This window comes from Pelophylax lessonae (genome assembly GCF_965119305.1).
Source record: "Pelophylax lessonae genome assembly, chromosome: 3".
Taxonomy (NCBI): Eukaryota; Metazoa; Chordata; class Amphibia; order Anura; family Ranidae; genus Pelophylax; species Pelophylax lessonae.
This window is the reverse complement of record NC_138770.1, coordinates 605,701,207-605,722,828: the sequence shown is the minus strand read 5'-3', so window position 1 is coordinate 605,722,828 and position 21,622 is coordinate 605,701,207. Positions and strand designations below refer to the sequence as shown.

General features: G+C 43.7%; 1 protein-coding gene across 1 annotated transcript in view; it reads left to right on the top strand.

Moving 5' to 3' along the window:
* The window catches only part of EPHX1 (epoxide hydrolase 1), a 105,610-nt gene extending 84,202 nt beyond the window's left edge, over positions 1-21,408 (top strand). Inside the window, exons 6-9 of the mRNA XM_082251230.1 lie at positions 23-237; positions 14,917-15,025; positions 17,128-17,253; positions 21,102-21,408. Of these exons, the coding sequence (XP_082107356.1) occupies positions 23-237; positions 14,917-15,025; positions 17,128-17,253; positions 21,102-21,303 (652 nt within the window). The 3' untranslated portion in view covers positions 21,304-21,408. The remainder of the gene's footprint in view (positions 1-22; positions 238-14,916; positions 15,026-17,127; positions 17,254-21,101) is intronic.
* The last annotated feature ends 214 nt before the right edge of the window (positions 21,409-21,622 follow it).

The following is a 21,622-nucleotide window of genomic DNA, read 5'->3' as shown; positions in this document are numbered from 1 at the left end:
AGATCTTTTCAATCTCTTTCAGCAATGTTAAGGGTCTGCACCTCAACATGGTGTTTGTGTCCAACTTTAAGCCAGTGATGTTCCTCTCCATTTTGCTGGGCCAGTATTTCCCAGGGCTATTCGGCTTCAATGACCTGGAAGTGAGAAAACTGTTCCCCTTTATGAAGAAGGTGGTTGGCCACGTCATTAAGGAGAGCGGGTACATGCATCTCCAAGCCACCAAGCCAGATACCGCAGGTAAGACGAGACCTTTGCCCCTTCAGCTTTGATGAGTGCAGGCAACTTTCATGCCATCCTCTAATCCATTTTTATCCATCATTCTCAAAATCAGTAAAGCCACACTATCACGTGACACAGGTGTTCAGTAAATGTTATCCCAATAGGGCACGTCACCAGACACCTCGAGCTGTTTAGTTTCATCCTGTACTAGTCTAGGGGTTAATTGTAGAGACTCTATAACTAGGTCCTAGTACAGTGTGAAACGTAACAGAGCTTGAGGAGTTTGGCTGCATATCCATAAATTGAGATGAATAAAGTTTACTGAACACCTTATGATCATGTTGTAGCATGGATTCAGCGAGTTTAACTAATACAGGGCAAGTTCTTCTGTTTGGCCTAGAGCCCTAAATCCACTGCAGTGAGAGCAGCAGTAAGGAGCCTTTTAGCAGTATCTTTGGGTTGGATTCTAAACCATTTTTGTTACTTATGTAACGGGTACAAATTTGCAGCAGTTATTGACCTGATAGAATATAGCACATTTTAATTTAATGTTCTTTCCATTTTTTTATCATCATTATCATTTTTTAGATATTTTTTAAAGTACAACTAAACTTTCAGTTCAGATCAGCGAATTTCTTTCCAAGTGCAGCAGAGAAATGGTGTATGTACTTTTTCTAAAGTAGTCAATGAATAGAAAAGCCTTTCCCCTGCCAACATCTCTGTGTGGTCTGTCTGCAGAGGTTTATCACATTCCCTGCTGTGCTAGAGCTCTCCAATGAGCAAAGCTGATGCTCCCTGCTAATTGCAGAGCTCTAGCTCTGATTCAGCAGTTGGTGTGTCCGGCCCTTTGCTGAGAGACAACTGCTTTCACACAGAGAGCAAGGGTCTTTCTCTGCAGCATGCTTTCAGGGTTTGGCTTTTTAACTCAGGATGTGCTTGCTTTCTAAAAAGAACGAATTGTAAGATTTTGAACAACTTTTTGTTTAGACGCACCTGGATGGTATTTAGCTGATTTGAATAGAAAGTTAAATTGAGCTTTAACTGCAGGATGTTGTAGTTTGAGGCTGGGTTTACACTAATGCGATGCAGGAGCAACCATGATTTCTGTGTGGGTTCCCACATTGCATCTCACTCTCAGGCAGTTCACAATGCTTAAGTTAATGACACCCCCAAATCGGTTTGCAGATCGCAGGGCAAACTGTGAAATCGGACAGGGATTGGATCGCATGGCTCTGAACACCCATGCGATCCGATTCCAGTGCTGACCAAAAAAGGGTCCTGCAACATTTTGGTCCGAATGCGATGCAAAGTCAGCCATACAAACTGTATGCCTGAATTCACATTGTACAGACATTGCATGTGATGTGCACAGCAATCCGATGCAAATCAAATGCAATGTCTGGCATTGCACAAGCGTGAACCCAGCCTTAGTCTGGTTTACAAGCTCACAAAAAATTAGTATTATTTTTTTCAATTGACTGATGTTGTTCAAGAAAATCAGATCCCGTCTCTATGAAAAAAAGATAGTTTTTGGGAAGAAATGTAAAAGTTAGGACCTGTATGTATAGATCTATAGCAACTAGAGAAACATTTTTTATTGAGACGAGATTTCTTGTTTAATAAAGTTGTATGAACATCACTAACAATATTCAGACGTTAACAAGCACCAGCAGGCTAACAGATTCCACCAATCACCAACTCTGGACAGTCAGTACAATGGAGGATGATTGGATGTTCTGGGCTATTGCACATTACATATTGCCTTGACCTTGACTCTGCATATTCTTCCCATAATCTGCTCATGACTAGGTCACCATTTCTTATTCATGGCTCTAAGATTTTTGGTATGCTGTTCCATGTCTCTGGAGTCTTTTCTGCATGCCATCAGTATTCCCCTACAACGAGTCATTGGATGCACCCCCAAATGCCATGTTTTTAGAACATCACGATTTCCTTCAGATATGGAAAATTCTAATGATATGAATGACCAAATAGAGCTGCATCCAACTAATTCCAAAAGAAGGTTACACTTTGACAAGCCTGACTTGTGTTTCCCATCACTAAGGCTGCATTCACACTTGAGCGTAGCGTATTCGCGTGTTTTTTACCGCGATTTTCAGGCGTTTTTTCAGGCGTTTTTGGAGGCAGGCAATGACATCTATCAAAAACGCTGGTAATCAGCCCAAAAAGAAGCTCATGTACTTTTTTCAGCTACAGGCGTTTTGCTTCAGGTGTTAAAACGCTCAGATGTGAACAGGGGCCATTTAAATGAATGGGGTTTTACTTCTTGGGCGTTTTGGAACGTTTTTTTTTAGCGTTTTTGGAGCTGAAAAACTTTCAAAAACGCCAGGTGTGAATGGAGCCTAACGTTATGTAAATACAACACAACTCCTACTTCCGATCCTTCTTTACTTCTTGTGTTTTCAACATTTTCCTTTTACATTGTAAACTCTTTTAGACTAGGTCCTCATACCTAGTGTATTCTTATATGTTGTCAGTATTATAGCTATATAGCTTCCTTATGGTGCTATAAAAATCCTTAGTAATAACACTAAGTATAATCTAAAACGTTGTACAGCTTCATTTCCTGGTATTTAACAGAGCCGAGCAAAAAATATTTCTCTTTACTTCATTGACGGACACAGCTTCTGATTCTTCTTAACCATTGGGTTATACTGCCCCTACAGGAATACGGCACTAGGCAGGAAAAAGCTAAACTACGCCTATGGGCAGTCCCAGGGGTTATACAACCACTCTCAGCTACAGGAAGTAGACAGTTTTTTTTCTGCCTAGTCAGGAGTAAGGACCTAGTTCCTTGCTGGGATCTCTGGTCCTGGAAATTTTTTAATTTCAAATGGAATTTTTTTCCTCTTTTATTATTTTGTTCTTGTGAGAACTACAATCAAGTGCCGGACTGGGCGACTAACTGGATAATATAGATCCTTAGGGTCCCCCCAGGCTGGCCAGTGAGAACCACAACTCTGTGCTAGGTCGGCCACGACATAGCCTCACTGGACAGGGGCTGGCCTGCGAATTAAATGCCTCGCGAGGACGCATGCAAACTCACCTAAATTACGATGGTGCAATGTCCTGTCCGGAGCTGTGCCCACTCTGTTTCTGGTGTGGTAAGTAGCTGTCCCCCCACTACCCCTGGAGGGTTTGGGGTTGGACGTGGACCCCTCCCTGTGATTGTCGGACCCCCGGGTTCCCCTCCCTTCCCCCCAGCCCCTCTAAAATGTCGGTCACTGTGGGTCCAGACATTGCTGGAGGCAATTCAGCTTCTGTTCTTTCAGCAGATGGTCATCTCTCCGGGCTTGCATGCGCGTGCTGGGCCTGATGGTGTCCACCCTTGAGACGGTCTGTTTGCACAGTTCCACACAAGATCTCTGCTAAAGAGATTCTGGTGAAATGGGTCAAGGATCCACGGTCTCTAGAGGTGGCTTTGCTCTCTGGCACTTTGACATGGAAAATCCTTCTCCTCCTGTACTGGACGGTTGTCTCCACGATTGCCAGCCTGTCCAGGTGGGGTGGCGTCCTCAGCACAGACGTGCTTAGGGGGTCTGGACTCTGGCAGAACCCAGACTGCCGATTAGTGTACTGGAACTCCAAGCGATCAGACTTAGTCTGGCTCATTGGACAATCGTCTTCAGGGGTGTCCGTTACGAATTCATTTGGACAATGCCATGGCCGTGGTCTATGTCAATCACCAAGGAGGCACAAAAAGTTTCCTTGTGACTAGGTAAGTAGCCGGCATTCCAAGGTGGGCTGACTGATTGGTTCCAGCCCTCTGAAACTTCTGTCACGACTGTGCAGGATTCAAGCAGAAGGGATTCTGGTCATTCTAGTGACTCCAGGCTGGTCTCACTGGTCTTGGTATACCGTTCTGGTATGGCTGGTCGCCGATGCTCCTTGGGAACTTCCTCTCAGGGAGGATCTGCTTTCCCAAGGACCAACCTTCCATCCTGCTTTGCAGTCGCTGGCTTTAATGGCTTGGCTGTTGAAAGCCAGGTGCTGAAGGGTGGAGGTTTGTTTGAATCTGTTATTCCTATGCTGTTAAAAGCTTGGAAATGTGCTTCTAGGAAGATCTGCCATCATACGTAGAAGACGCACATTGTGTGGTGCGAGTCTCTAGGGGTTCATCCTCGCCCCTTCTCAGTGGATCGGATCTTAACCTTCCTTCAATGGGGGGGTTGAACAAAAATTGCCCTTGAGTGCCATTAAGGGCCAGGTATTGGGTTTTGGTGGTCTTTTTCCAACGACCTTTGGCCACACACTCCCTGGTGTGTACCTTTTCTTCAGGGTGTCCAACATTTGGTTCCTTCAGTGCGGGCTTCATTACCGCCCTGTAATCTCATGTGGTGCTTCTAGCTCTACTGAAGCTTCTCTTTGAAAATATTCAGGAGGTTTCCCTGCTTACGTTTCCCCAGAAGGTGGCCTTCTTTGATAGCTAGCACCTCTACATGCAGGGTGCCGGAACTGACGGCGTTATCCTGTCATTCGCCTTATGGTGCTTTACAAGGATAAGGGGGTGCTTTGCCTCCTTCCGTCATTCCTTCCTAAGGTGGTCTCTGACTGTTATTTGAATTAGGACATTGTGTTGCCTTCTCTGTGTCCCAGGCCTAAACATCTGAAGGAAATTACCTTGCATGTCTTGGATGTGGTCTGGGCAATTAGGGTATGCTGGCAGCTACGGAGTTTTTTAGGAAGTCAGACTCTCTATTTGCGCTCACGGACAGACGTCACAAAGGATTGTCCGCCTCTTCTGCGACCATTTCCAGATGGATCAGACAGATGGTGGTTCAGGCCAATTGCATCAGGGGCCAGGTTCCTCTTTTACCTGTTTAGGCGCACTCTAGTATAGGGTGCTTAGTGTCTTCTGGACTTTCCGTCTACAAGCATCAGTGACGCAGGTTTTACAAGGCAGCCACTTGATCGTCGGTGCACACTTTTACAACGTTTTTTGTAAAGTGGTTGTGTTGGAATCTGCGGATACTTATTTTTGGCCGCAAGGTTTTGCTGACTGCTGTTTAGAGGACCTGGTCCTCTTTGAGGGTGTATTGTTTTTCAGGTGAGCTCCAGTATTTTATGGTTGAGCTCTGTTACCTGGTTGGCTATGGTTATCCTTAGTAATTTTTTTCTGATGTTTTCCCCCCCCTTGTGTTTAACACTGCTTTGGGACGTCCCAATGGTTAATAAGAATCAGGAGCTGTGACTGTCAATGAACGAAAGAGAAAATGAGATTTTTGACTTACTGTAAAATCCATTTCTCTGATATTCATTGACGGACACAGCACCCACCCCTCTATAGAGTTGGCTTCCTTCTGACTCTGCTTGCAACAAAACTGAGTGCCGATAGCTGAGAGTGGGTGTATACCCCCTGGGACTGCCCATAGGCGTAGCCAAGCTTTTTTCTGCCTAGTGTCCTACTCCTGTAGGGGCAGTATAACCCAATGGTTAAGGAGAATCAGGAGCTGTGTCCGTCAATGAACAACAGAGAAATGGATTTTACGGTAAGTCAAAAATCCAATCATTTGTGCATAATATCACTAAGCTATTAAAAATAGCTCTACAGGAATGGTTTTAAACAATGTTATTAATAAGTAAATTAAGTGTCCTGGATTACATTAGAGTGAATAAGCAGAGGTAAGATCAAAGGACAACATCAAAGATGCAAGGTAATGTTCTTTTTCTGGTTCACAGGTGAATTGTAGGCCAGGTTAGAGCACTTTGCATACCAGCCTTAAGATAGTATCTTAAAGTGAACCTGAACTCAAAAGATGAATAGTGCTATCTTAGGCAGTATCTAGAAATGTAAATTTTGCCTAAGTAGTAACCTGAAAATCTACTATTTGCCTGTAATTTTTCCTGTCTTTCTGTTTCTTCCACTGCACTTCCTGTGCCTAGCTGCTAAGTCTTTAGCCTCATAACTGTATATTTGCAGTGTTAGATCATCTAGGGTAAGGGTCTACAAACTTTACAAACAAAGAGCCAGTTTACTGTCTTTTAGACTTTAGGGTGACCGGATTGTGGCCAGTGGGAGAAGAAAATGTTCTGGTGTGAGTGGGAGAAAATTATGCACCATCTTTGGTATTAGGGCGAGGAATAGTCTTCCATCACTGGTGTCAGAGAGATAAATAGTGTCCCATCATTGGTGTCAGTGGGGGAAATAGTTCCCCATTATTGGTGTCAGTGGGAAGAATATTGCCCAATTAATTGGTATTGAGGTGGGGGGGGGATAGTGTCCCATCATTGGTGTCAGTGGGAAGAATAGTGCCCACTTAATTGGTATTGGGGGGGATAGTGCCCCATCATTGTTCAGTGGGGGAACTAGTACCCCATCATTGGTGTCCGTGGGAGGAAAAGTGTCCCATCATAGGTATCAATGGGAGGAATAGAGCCCCATAGTTGGTGTCAGTGGGAGGAATAGTGCCCTATCATTGGTGTCAGTGGGAGAAAATATAAAACCCATCATTGGTATCAGTGGGAAGAATATTGCCCCATCATTGGTGTGAGTGGGAGGAATAGTGCCCCATCATTGGTATCAGAGGGAGGAATAGTGCCCCATCATTGGTATCAGAGGGAGGAATAGTGTCCCCTCGATGGTCAGTGGGGGAAATAGTACCCCATCGATGGTGTCAGTGGGAGGAATATGGAAAAATTAAATTTGGGCTGGTGCTGGCCTTGAATACAATTTACCCTTAGCTAAGCCTTGTAGCCATCGATTTTCCTGATAAAGGATTCCGGACGTTAAAATGTAATCTTACGTGTTTGGAGAAGACAAGACATCTAAGCAGAAGGAGAAATTTTCTGTATATTTCAGCGAATAAACTGTATCCTAATGGATTGGGCTAAAGCGGGAAAAATACCATCCAGCTGTCCTTTTCTCAGTAATCGGAGAAACAATGGATCTTACATCAATATTACGATGCACTGAGCAGTGACTCATATCTGGCATAAATTATTACCGTCAGTTCACACAAATGCCTTTAAATGCATTTTATACCAGGAAGCCCATTATAGGGGATCACGCTGATTAGCATGCGTGCCTGTGAATCATATCCCAGTAATAATTCAATTAAAACTTCTAAAGGGATTAAGAATGGATTTTGAAGTCTAGCTTTTCTTCTCCATATTTTAAAGAGACACTGGGGAAAACGTGTATTTTAAAGTGTATATAAACCTTAAAGATGAACTTTCCTTGTTTGCTCTCCTTTGGTCTGTATAATACACCATCGAAAGGGTTTTGTTACATCTGTTCAATAAGTGCAAAAAATAACTGTTGATCCTGCCAAAAATCCAGTGCTGTCCTGTGTACCCCTGCTGTATGGTTGGGTTTTCTTAACTGATTTTTTTTTTTTTTTTATTGATTGAGCCAGATGGACTTGTGTCTTTTTTCAACCTGACTAACTATGTATGTAACTCTGCAGTGTTATGTTAAAGCTAAACTCCTGTCTTCACTTCAGTCTTGCAAAGTTCTACAGGCTCCTCTCTTGTACTGAAACTTCTTACTCTGCACCATGTAATCTACTCACAGTGTGCATTAGAAGCTCAGCAAGTCATATAAAGCCTCAATTTCATCTTGGCCCGCATCAGCATTATGGTTGCCCTCAAAGGGCCGGTTATATCTGTAAGATTAGATGTCCAGAGCACCCCATGCCCCCTTACACCCTTACATGAGATGTCAAGAGCCCCCCCCACTATCAGAAGTCAAGAGTCACCCACCCTGCCTTACATCACAGTGCACCCCCTTACCTTGTGCTGCTGCCAGGAAGAAGATGCGCGTGGATCTGGGAAGAAGTGCAGGGTCTGGAGGAGAACCAGAGGAGGGCTGGAGTGAGCTTCCAGAGTCTGCTGAATGCTGAGACCAGGGGAGGCAACGACAAGGTGGTGTTGTGGCTGCACAGGGAGGTGCAGGATCTGTAGGAGGAGTTCTGCCCCCCTCTCTGCTGTGGACTGCTGAGAAGGGGGGTGGGCAAAGACGAGCCTTTCTGCAGCTGCACAGAGGACTGTAGGATCTGGCTTCAGAGAAAAGTGGGGGGCAGAGTCAAGGGGTGTGCCACAGATGCAGGAGAGGTGCGAGGGCCACTTGAAATGGCTTGGGGGGCCGCATTCGGCCCGCAGGCCTTGTGTTTGATACCTGTGTTCTAGGGCATTCCTTCCCACCTTACTGTCTCTGCCCCCCCCCCCTTCATTTATTGGATTTTAGTTCAGTCATGGAGAATAATACATGGGCTTAAGACATGGGCATTGCCTAGGGAGGTCTGTGTGCAAATGCAGTCTAACTGGGAATGTTCAGTCTGCCAGGCAAAATATATCTCTAGATTCCTATTGGGTGTTGTGCCCCAGTAAGCAGTAGAAATGTTTGTTGGAAGGAGGGAATAGGCAAACTGGGCAAGCTCCATCACTACCTGGAGGAATCAGAGCTTTGCCCATTCAGAACAGCCCAGCAATCAGGCATAAAAGAAGCAATGAAAGGTGCTGCAGTTATGTTCTAGCACCTCTAGGTTTTGGGCATTTGAAGTCAGGGAGTTATCATAATGGCCAGGCAACTAGCATGTTCAGAAGGAGGTATAAAAACTTGTGCAAAAAATCATTGGTATTTTGATGGTGTGAAGATCACTAGTGATGTGCACCTGCTTGCACAGAGTGATCTTCACACCATCAAAATACGAACGATTTTTGCACAAGTTTTTGCACCTTGCACAATATTGAGACTGATGGATGATATTAATTTTTTAATATTTTAATTTTATTCACTTGTATTTTTATACTCTATAGTTTTATACATATACCAGGTTTTGGAGGATGATACCAATCTATGATCTGTAATACTTTTTAGTAGGGATGCACCGAAATGAAATTCTTGGCCGAAGCCGAAGCCGAATAATAATGAAATGCTTGGCCGAAGGCCGAATACCGAACGCGGTGTTTCGCATTTTTTCCATTTATTTTGCCAATTTTTAGGGGGCACGCTGATGGGCACATTTTATGTTAGGGGGCACGCTGATGGGCACATTTTATGTTAGGGGGCACTCTGATGGGCAAAACAAAACATTTAAATCAGCATTGCTCTTAACATAAAATATGCCCATTAGCGTGCCCCTTAAAATAAAATATGCCCATCAGAGTGCCCCTTAACATAAAATATGCTCATCAGCATGTCCCTTAGCATAAAATAAGGGGCACGCTGATGGCCACATTTTATGTCAAGGGAGCACTCTGTTGGGCACATTTTTATTCTTTTTTTTTTTTTTTAAGGGGCACTTTATAGGGCACTCTAATGTAATGAGCATGGCAAGTGGCAACAACATATGGCAGTCTGCACACTAATGCTTGTGCAGCTGCCAGCTACCGTATTCTCCCCCAAATGTGCTCAGCTCCACATCACATACCTGAACTGCAGCCAGAGCCAAAAGCCGCAAACAGGGGGACGGGGCGTGGACCTAGTGTGAAGGAGCCGCAGTCAGGAGCAGGGGGCGGGACGCGCGCGTGACGTCACACCCCCTACTCGCGGCCGGACAGGACACCCGCGGCGTGTGAGAAGGGAACCGCGAGCCGCAATGAGGAAGGTGAGCGGTCAGGGCGGAAGCTGACATTGTTCGGCTCAAAATTATTCGGCCTTTTGACTTATTCGGCCGAACGCCGAAAGTGCTATTTTCTCTATTTTCGGCCGAATAATGTTCGGCTGCCGAATATTCGGTGCATCCCTACTTTTTAGCATTTTTTTTGTATTTATTAGATAGTATTATTAGTTATTTTGTATTAATTTGCACCTGCACTTTATATTTATATATCATATATTTTTGTATGGACACACCTGAGCACATTTGACACTTTATTCACATGTCATGTTATCTGATATCTTTTACACATAAGACCTTTGCTCTGCATATGTGATATTTACCATCAGGCAGTGCCACTATACCTTTCCTTTTTTACATGTAAACACAGATTAGTGTTGTGCTCATACCATTGCACCAACACCATCCTACAGTGTTTGCACAAGATGGGATAGATCCATACTGTATACAATATATCCAATAATAACCCTGCCCTCTATAAGCTGTAGGGAACAGCTACATTTATTTGACCAGGCAACATTTTTGCAGACTTTGGTTGTTCAGTTTTGATCTGGTGTGCCTTGTACCCTGGTTTCCCTGATCTTAGCTTAGATCCTGGCCTTCTGCTGCAGTAACCCGGCTTCTTCAAAGTCTGACTTGTGAATTGAGATATAGCCTTCTAGACCCTAGAGACCACAGTGCATGTAAATCCCAGGAGGTCGGCAATCTCTAACATGCTGCAATCACCACATCTGGTACTAACAGTTATTTAACATTTAAAGTCACCTAGGTCAGGCCTCCTCCCCTTTTTTTAATGTTTGGTTTATTAGCAACTGAACCATATCTGCCTGCTTTATGGATTGCATTGTAGCCACATAAATCAATGTGTGGCTATCTGTGTTACAAAGCAGGCAATTCTGTTATACACAAAATGTCTTTATTTTTATTATGGTCCAGATTACAAAGCTAAAGCTAATTTTTTTAAGTTAGGTAATTATAAAAGTTTGTATATTCATATGCTGCATTCTTCTGTTGAGCCAGCTGGTGGAGCTCTAGGTACCTTTTTACATTTTACAAGTTGACTGCTTCTTTCATGAAAAGCCTGACAGAACTCAATAGCTAAAGCTGCAATTTTCACACTAAATGGTTTATCTGCAGAGGGTCCCTCCTTATTGGGTTGCTTAGTGATTGACAGCAACTTTAGTCTACATGATCAATAAGAGACATCTCTGCAGTGCCGCGAGACTTTATTCGTGCACGGTTGTACAGACTCCTCTCCTGTAATGAAATTGCTTCCTCTGATTTCGCTGCAAACTATGAGCTTCTTACAGTAGAAGTAGCAGCAAGTCAAATAGAGCCCACCTCATTTCCTGACTGGAGCATGGTGTTCTATCAGATCTCCCTACCCCATCAGAAATCCATACCCTCGTCATTCCCGGTTCAGATCAGCTGTGGATTCGTCATGCATCAGCTGTATGCATCAGCTGTAGCCGCGTCACTCGTCCTAGTGCGCATGCGCGCAATAGGTAGGGAAATTTGATAACATCGTAACGGTCGGGCACACGTCCTAGTGTGCATACGCGGCAACGGGTCGGGCAGTGGGCAGGGAGATCTCTTATTACAAATATCCATCCGATCTCCATGCCCCAGACTGCACCGACCCGACAATGGGACAATCCGATCTCCATGCCCCACACTGCACCGACCCGACAAGGGGACAATCCGATCTCCATGCCCCACACTGCACCGACCCGACAATGGGACAATCCGATCTCCATGCCCCACACTGCACCGACCCGACAAGGGGACAATCCGATCTCCATGCCCCACACTGCACCGACCCGACAATGGGACAATCCGATCTCCATGCCCCACACTGCACCGACCCGACAATGGGACAATCCGATCTCAATGCCCCACACTGCAGCAATCCAACAATGGGACAATCTGATCTCCATGCCCCACACTGCACAGACCCGACAATGGGACATAGCCATCAAATGGACAGTGGGCATATTGTCCCATTGTCGGGTCGGTGCAGTGTGGGGCATGGAGATCGGATTGTCCCATTGTTGGATTGCTGCAGTGTCGGGCATTGAGATCGGATTGTCCCATTGTCGGGTCGGTGCAGTGTGGGTCATGGAGATCGGATGGATATTTGTTATAAGAGATCTCCCTGCCCACTGCCCGACCCGCATGCGCACTAGGACGTGTGACGCGGCTACAGCTGATGCATACAGCTGATACATGACGAATCCACAGCTGATCTGAACCGGAAATGACGAGGGTATGGATTTCTGATGGGGTAGGGAGAACGATGGCCAACATCATCCAGCTCTTTCCTCTAGCCAGACTGTTCCTGACCCACCCCATTAGTCACTGGATTTCAGATATTTCAGGGGCTCAACATTACATTTGGGCCTAGGGCAGTCTGCATGCAAATACAGCCTGCCAAGCAATGCCCACTTTTGTAGACTCACATCCACCTGTGAAATCATTAGGATATTTGTGAAACTCCTCCCAAGAGCCAACCTGCTGCTTGCATCAAGGCTGTGAGGAGTACTGAGGCGGTGTGCTGTATTGTTTTCAGGAAGCTAAGTACAGCCCAGCTGGCCCTTACCACCAACTATGATCTGCTTGCATTGCATAGAGAAGCACAGGGATCCAGTGATCATGTCACAGGGTATCAAATAAGGTTTGTAATGACATTTCAGTAGCAGTAAATGAGGGGAGAAATGGACCAGGGAAAAAAAGCAGAATAAACTTCATCTTTAATATAGCCTCTTTCACAAAACTGAAAATCTGTTGGTTATTGGGACTTTGATCTCTTCATTGAATGACATCTGCTCACATTTTAAGCCAATTATTAATGAAGTAACAGGGCATGGAGCCAGGTCCCTGGTTGGCTACATGTGTACATATAGTATCTTTATGTACTTGTCTGCACCTACTCATAATCTGCTCTAGAAACCACCACAAAGCTATTTTAAAAGTATGTGCCTAACTTGCTTGTACCTATTTAATTCCAAAATTACAAAAGGATGAAGATGAGCTAGGAAAAGGCACGAAATGAAGAAAATGATTGTGTGCCTTCTAAAAGAGACCCTGTCACTAGACCAGTCATTTCAACAACAGTCGTTCCATAAAATATGTGCATTTAATGTATTCATGCCTGTTATTTACCTGTAAAAGCCACCCTTGTGTAGACATCTAAAAGCCTTGAGACTGCTGCTGGGCACCGCCATCTTGGAGGTGATGTCATCAGCCCCAGCAGATTCAGAGCTGTCACTCAGGGGACCCTACATACAGTATCTCACAAAAGTGAGTACACCCCTCACATTTTTGTAAATATTTTATTATTTCTTTTCATGTGACAACACTGAAGAAATGACACTTTGCTATGATGTAAAGTAGTGAGTGTACAGCTTGTATAACAGTGTAATTTTGCTGTCCCCTCAAAATAACTCAACACACAGCCATTAATGTCTAAACCGCTGGCAACAAACGTGAGAACACCCCTAAGTGAAAATGTCCAAATTGGGCCCAAAGAGTCAATATTCTATGTGGCCACCATTATTTTCCAGCACTGCCTTAACCCTCTTGGGCATGGAGTTCACCAGAGCTTCACAGGTTGCCACTGGAGCCTTCTTCCACTCTGTACACTCACTACTTTACATTGTAGCAAAGTGTCATTTCTTCAGTGTTGTCACATGAAAAGATATAATAAAATATTTACAAAAATGTGTGAGATACTGTAGTATTCCCAATCATTCCCCACCTGGAAGCTAGATAAAAGGTTATGTAGGGAGGTGATGGGAGGGTGGAGGAGCTGGGCCAGTTTAGACAAGAGGGCTATGCTATGAAAGGAGAGGCTGTGCTAGGGAAGTACTCTACTGGAGTAATCACATTTTCTAGCAAGCTTAAAGATCCATTGCAATTGGATCTTGGAACCCCCATTGTGAGTCGTCCCCTGACACCCCTTCTACAACCCCCCCTCCCCCCCTTTCTCTTTTTCTCTTGACTCCCCTTTCTGTTCCTCAAACCCCTCTGTTTTTTAGGTAAAATTGAGGCAATTTCTAATGCACATTGGGCTCGCTCCGGCATACTCCCTTGCCGGTGACCCCTCGGTGGGATCCCTGCCCGGGACCTGCTTCCAATGGGTCAGACTGACGTATGACTACCTATATTTCCATTGCCCTTTTAGGGGCTAGGGAAGTAGAATAGATACTATAGGCCATTTATATGTTTGTTTTGAACCTCTTGTGTTCTTTGGTAGGACAGCCTGGCCTTTACATCTTGTCTTTCTGACATAAGCTACTGTAGTGGAATTTGGACTTTATCCGTTCCGCCATTATTGTTTTGTTCGTGGATATTTGTATAACTTGGAAATTGCCTTTTTCCTTTACAATAAAAATTTGAAAAAAAAAGATTTTGAAAAGAAAAATGCTACAAGTATGCATTCAAAACACTTGATTTTTCTGTGCTTTTATCCACAAATTATTTTTTTTGATGACAGGTTCTCTTTAACAGTACCATGTCCCTTGCTGAAATGCAAATCAACTAGAGACACACAGGGCGTTCTAATTAAATAACAATGAAGATTGGCTCACGGAACAAATGTTTTCCATAACGTCCTAAAATCTTTTCAAAATGAACAGTTTAAGATAATTGGCTCTCCTTCACAATTTGGGTCAGTTATGACCCATTCTCAGGCCAGGGCCCCATTATGTACAGGGAAGATGCCTATTAACATTTCAGTCCCTGTCCCCAGGAACAGTTAACCTCACCAACTTCCTGCCACGGGCCCACCCTGGTGGTCCCACCCCAGACCCTACCCACTGCAGGGGCGGCCCCCTCATAGCCCCTGATCACTATAATAAATGCCTTTATGAGTTATGTGCAGTAACTCAAATATGGGGGGCACTGTGATCCTGGGACAGTTGCCCTGGATAGAGAGAAAAACTCTGATAAATGGGCTAATCTGCCATTAACACAAACCGTATAGACAGTATCCCCCTTGACAGTGTAAATTGTACACAGACAAATAAACATAAACAGGTATTTTGAATTGTAATCAGTTATTTCCTTTCCCAGTAGTGGAGTTATGTCCTAAAATCTAACGTTTCCTGTTTTGCAGGCTGTGGGCTAAATGATTCCCCCGTTGGGTTGGCATCATACATTTTAGAGAAATTCTCCACCTGGACAGACCCTGATTTCCGTGACCATGAGGATGGAGCTCTGGAAAGGTACGTATGGCAATGCCAACGTGTGTTTGGGGGGGGGGGGGGGGGCTAGGAGAAAACAGGGAGGGGGGAATTCACCCCTAATGGCACAACTCGCTGATCTTTAGACTGGCCCCTTTTTTAGGATTCTAAAGTTATAATAAAGTCTTATTTTTTTGGTTTAAAAATAACAAACATGTCACACCTACCTGCTCCCTTTTATGGCCAATAACTTGCATATAAGCCTTTAAAATGGGCACTTTGATTTTTCCTGTTCGGCTCCCGTAGACGTTAACCACTTACGGACCACCCGCCGCAGTTTTTCATCTGTATTTTGACATTAAATACGGGGGGTTACGGCAGCAGATAGCTGCCATAACCCCGGTACTTTTTTAAACAGCGGGCGGTCCTCTTTCACATAAGGGTCGTCCCAGCGGCGGATTCGCCCTGGGATCACCCTTATGGGTGGCGGGAGAGGTCCCCTCTCCCGCCGCCTCCCAGTCGTTTTTCCCGCATACTGGACCCGTGGGTAGCGGGTAAAACGATCCGGTACGCTGTCCCCTCAGGCAGGAAGTCGAGTGAAGGCAAGATGGCCCTCACTCGACTCTATGCCCTTGGAGGACCGGAGCAACGTCATCATGAAAAAAAAAATGACTTTTTTTTTTTTTTTAGTGTAGATGTGAGATCTGAGGTCTTTTTGACCCCAGATCTCACATTAAAGAGATCCTGTCATGCTTATTTCTATTATAAGGGATGTTTACATTCCTTGTAATAGGAATAAAAGTGATGAAAATTTTTTTTTGAAAAAAACAGTGTAAAAATAAAAAATAGGACAAAAAAAATTAAAGCGTCCCGTCCCTGTTAGCTCGCGCACAGAAGCGAACGCATACGCAAGTCGCCCCCACATATGTAAACGGTGTTCAAACCACACATGTGAGGTATCACCGTGGTCGTTTTCTGTCCTAGACCTCCTCTGTAACTCTAAACTGGTAACCTGTAGAAAATTTTTAAAGTTTTGCCTATTGGGGATTTTTAAGTACCAATGTTTGTCGCCATTCCACGAGCGTGTGCAATTTTGAAGCATGACATGTTGGGTATCTATTTACTCGGCGTAACATTATTTTTCACATCATAGAAAAAAAATTGGGCTAACTTCACTATTTTCTTATTTTTTAATTCAAAGTGTAAGTTCAAAAGTGTAATTTTTCCAAACAAATTGCGTTTGTAAGATCGCTGCGCAAATAGGTGTGATAAAAAATATTGCAACGATCTCCATTTTATTCTCTCGGGTCTCTGCTAAGAAAGAAAAAAAAAGGTTTGGGGGCTCTAGCAAAAAAAAAGTGATTTTAAATTGTAAACAAGTGTCAGAAAAAGGCCTGGTCCAGAAGGGGTTAATGGGGTTCGCCGTTCAGGTTAGAACATTTCCCGCTTCGGGAGTTTTGCTGTGAACCCAACAGGGGGGGTGTTTGGCCCATCCCTACTCGTCAGTAGTGGGTGCTGCAGCGACTACCAGTTGGTATCACGGATCAATGCAAATATTCACCAGCACACCATGGATCATCAAATGTTATCCAAAACTTTTATTGCAGAAAGATCACTTTACAAAGGTACAAATGCAACGTTCAGAGCTGTGCAGGACCCCTTACTCAGGCACATACCTGACAAAGGGGTCCTGCGCGGCTCTGGAACGTTGCACTTGTACCTTTGTAAAGTGATCTTTCTGCAATAAAAGTTTTGGATAACATTTGATGATCCATGGTGTGTTGGCGAATATGTGCATTGATTTAGCTGTGGCAGCCGATGCCCCGTCTTGGCACTGTATGGGCTCGGCGGTTAGTCGCACACAGCTGGCAGTCCCAGCTGCAGGATTTGGTAGATTCTTGTCGCTGGGATTGGTTGCCGTGGCTAAACGATCGTGTGATTGCAGCCTAACCATATGTTCCATTTCCTGTCATTCAAACATGATAGCAATTGCCTGATTGTTGCTACTTGTATGACCTGCTTTATAATGTTGATCTACATAAACTCTGTGCAAGTCCATCCAATCACTTTATATCCGTATACGTCGGTTCTGCTCAGTCTGACAATCTGATCTCATTCTTACCCATTGTTCTCCTGCATTCCAGAAAATTCACTTTGGACGAACTTCTGACCAATGTCATGATTTATTGGCTCTCTGGCTCCATTGCCTCCTCCATGAGGTTCTACAAGGAAAACCTGGGAAAAGGAATGGGCCATGCCAAACATGAAAAGTATGTGATGGGTATATTTAGTAGGAGAAAATGTATATAATTTTTTTATGTTAAAGCGTTACTAAACCCAAAACAGCAAAATTTGTCGGTATATGTAGTAAAGCATGCTTGTTATACTCACTGTGGAACCTAAGGGGTTAATCCTCTACATTTTTAAAAAAGGTCCTGAACCTGTCTTTTCTGATCCTCCCCTTCTTCCACTGTCCCAAATCCATCTCCTGATATGATAGAAAAAGAGGCTGGGAGACTGTAAGATCCTGGCACTCTCAGTGCCTTTCTATCATCTCACTTCCGGTTTGCCTTCCACCACTCAAATTTCTGAAATGGGAAAGGACAACGCATTGTAGTAAAAGGATTGCCACACCCTTGCCACGTTCCCATTACACAGGTTATGGAGAATTATGCCAAATTTTTTTTTTGATTATGCTGACAAGTACTCTTTTCTACCACAACTTTATACTGGCATTTCAAAATAAAAAAAGCAGTATTTTAGGGCTGAACTGTAGGTAGATATAACAGACACAAATTATTGAAGCTGTAATCAATAATGCTTCATTAAATGTGTTTTAAATACTAGCTGTGAGGATGCCTGAATTTGACCTGACATCAGCCTCTTACAGTCCCTGTACAGAGTGTCAGAGCAGAAGCAGTACAAGGAGTCAATAGATTCATGAGCTGATAAGGAGCATGCAGATAGGAGAAGAAAGCAGAGTGACAAAGAGATGAGCTCATCATTGTGCTGCTTCTCCTTTCACTGTTCAGTCATAGGCTGGCAGAGGGTACAGGATGCCCTGGGCTCACAGGAAATTTGCTGAATGATAATGGCCTGCAGACTGAGGACATCTATGAAGGAAATTTCAGGACTATAGGTCAATATTGCAAAAAAAGCATTTTTTTTTTTACTTACCCCTTAATGGGTTAATTATTTTTATCTTCTTGCTTTTTTTTATTGAAGTTCTGCTTTGGGGCCGGTTCCCACTGCAAATTGCACAGGAAAGTGCTCTGTGTTCCTGTGCAATTCACATGCAGTTCTGTGCGGTGCATGCACAACTTTTGGAAATTCACTGCAAATTCGGTACCATGCGATCCAGTGTGGGCAAACGCATGTCATTAACTTAACCACTTATCCCCGGAGGATTTGGCTGCTAAAAGACCAGGGGGTATTTTGCGATTCGGCACTGCGTGACTTTAACGGACAATTGCACGGTCGTGCGACGCTGTACCTAAACGAATTTGACGTCTTTTTTTCCCATAAACAGAGCTTTCTTTTGGTGGTATTTGATCACCTGTGCGATTTTTTGATCACGCGCTATAAACAAAAAAAGAGCGTCAATTTTGCAAAAATAACAATATTTTTCACATTTTTTTTATATGAAATTCCCCAAAAAAAAAAAGTAAAAATCAAAATTTTTTAACATTTTCGGCCAATTTGTTATGCTACATATGTTTGGTAAAAAAAATCGCAAAAAGCGTATTTTGATTGGTTTGCGCAAAAGTTATTGCGTTTACTAACTAAGGGAAAGATTTTTGTAATTTTTGTTGTTTTTTTTTTAACGCGTAATGGCGGCGATCTGCGATTTTTTTGCGGTACTGCGACATTACGGCGGACAGATCGGACCCTTGACTGACATTTTTGGGGTTACCAGTGACATTACTGCAGTAATCAGTGCTATATATATGCACTGTTACTGTAAAAATACACTGGCAGTGAAGGGGTTAACTTTATTTGAGAGGGAGGGGCTGTGTGTGTCCCTAGGGGCGTGATTCTAACTGTGATTGGCTGTGGCTTGAGCTGTAGTTACACTGATCAACGGTCCTACATAGTAGAACCGTGTGATCAGTGATTCTACACAGGGGAGAATGACAAGCGGCTTGTTTACGCAAGCTGCCTGCCTTTCTCCCTCTCCCCCGACGATCGCAGAGTGAGCGGCGGACATCGGTCCGCCGGTCACACGCGCGGGGGGGCCGTGACCGCGCGGGAGCGTGCCGCCGGCGGCGCGCGGGAGCGTGCCGCCGGCGGCGCGCGCTCGCTCCCCAGAGCCTCACAGGCTAGTGACGTAAATATACGTCACTTTGCCTGTGAGGGGCTGACTGCCGCAGTATATCTACTGACGGCAGTCGGCAAGTGGTTAATATTGACACCCGCTGCAGAGCGCTACTGCATTCCTCCCAACTGTCCCTGATTTCGAGGGACTGTCCTTGATTTAGAGCAAAGTCCCTCTGTCCTCCTCATTTGTCCCTTATTTTGGTCTGATCTATTTAGTTGTATATAAAATGCACATTTTATCTATCAAAAAGTGTTTCCCAGTGCTAAACCTCTCATCCAACTTCTAAATTGTTGCATTTGTAAATTTCAAAAGCTAATATTTAAGGGGAGAGTAATAGTAAAAAAAAAAAAAGTACTTGTGGGTTTAACCAATCATTTCTTTGTACAATTCTCCTTGAAGGGGGCGTGGCAGAGGGTGTGTCCTATGCCTACATGCTTTTGCTAATAGGTGTCCCTCATTCCTTTTTCATAATGTTGAGAGGTATGCGCAACTGCAGTGTGATTTGAACGTGGTGCTGGAAATGCAAACGGAACGCAGGTTTCCCACACCATGTTCTGGTGTAAACGGGCCCTTAAAGACGGTTGAAAGGAGCAAGAGGCTTGAAGTATATGCTGTGAATTTAACCCCTGTCTACCAAGGTGTTTTTAAAAATGTCCTGGAATTCAAGGGGTGAAAGCCAGCAATGGTCAAAGGTAAAAGTTATCCGGGTGGCTCTAGATCACTATTAAGAGGCTCTAAAGGGGTGGCCATCGACCACCTGAAACAAATTATTTCCTACACTAACAGGTTTTCTCGAAGGGCATGCAGTATAAACTCTATGTAGCTTCAAATACATACAGTACACCGCCTTGTGTCTTCCGGCTGTTGGATGCGAACATCTGTTCCCCACCCAGAACATAATTGAGTTGAGCAGCTCTCAGCCACTCATAGGCAGCTTTGTATTCTCTGATTGGCCGAGATCATGACATCATCCACTGGCCTCTCTGCCTCTGCCAATCAGAGGAAGCTTTGTATTTGATTATAGAATACAAAGCTGCCTATGAATGGCTGAGAGCCACTCAGCCCAACTGGGTGTGTTCTGGGTGTGGGTGTGTTCTGGGTAGCTAAATATGCATACAGTTTATACAGCACGTCCAGCGGGCACACCTATTAGTGTAGGAAATAGTTCCCTTGGCCAGCTTGACCCAAATTAACTATTTAACATGACAGTAAAGCTGGAGATCAGTTATAACTCTAAACTGTCAACCTGTAAAGGCTTTAAAAGCCTCACCTATGGAAAATTTGGGGAATTATAGTTTTTTTGCGATTTCATGGGCAATTTTAAGGCTTGACATGTTTGGTATCTACTTAAATAATGTAATGCCCTCTATTTTACAAAATAATTGGGTATTATATTTTGTTTGTATGCACCAAAATTCGTTTAAGTGTAATTTTTCGTTTGATAAACATCTGCGCAAATATCAAGCAACATAATAAATTGCAACTACCACCATTGTATTCTCCAGGGTCTCTGCTTTCAGAAAATATATAATTGTTTGAGGTTTAAAGTAATTTCTAGCAAAAAATGCAGATTTTAACATGTGTGCAAAAGAAAAAAAATGTCCTGGTAGAAAAGTGGTTAAGTTATTACAGTGATTTATTGCTGGGACTTGTAGTTCTTTGGTGAGTGAGGTGCACAAGGCTATCCATTGTAAAAGTGTCTCCATAACTCTTAAGTGCTTTTCATAAGACATATTATGGCTTTTCACAGTTCACTGAATGTCCCCCCCCCTTCTTTCTCTCTCTTCTAATATCTTGCAGAGTCCCTGTCATGGTCCCCACAGGCATCGCCATTTTCCCCAACGATCTGTTGCTTTGTCCTCTCCTGTGGGCCAAGCAGAAGTACGTCAACATCGTCTCTTTTAATCACATGCCCCGAGGGGGCCACTTTGCTGCCTTTGAAGAGCCAGAAATTCTGGCAAAAGATATCCAACAATTTGTAGCAAAAACGGAACGAAAATAACGGTGTCCTAAATAATGCAATAGAGGAGACAGAGTGCAAAGAGGACCTGTTTTATATGAAGAACCTGCAACTGTTTCTTTCATACTATTAAGTTCTATTTTTTTTTTAAAGAAATTATAGTGAAAATGTTATAGTCATGCTGCAAAAGATTGTATTTTATACCAATATATCAACATTTTTAGAATTTGCTTGGTATTTCTAGGTAATATATGTATGAAAATCATAAGCTTATTTCTTGTTTTTTTTCTGTTTTTAAAATTGAAAGACTTTTGAATAAATGGTAAAGTACTTTAAATGTAATCACTAGAATCGTATACGT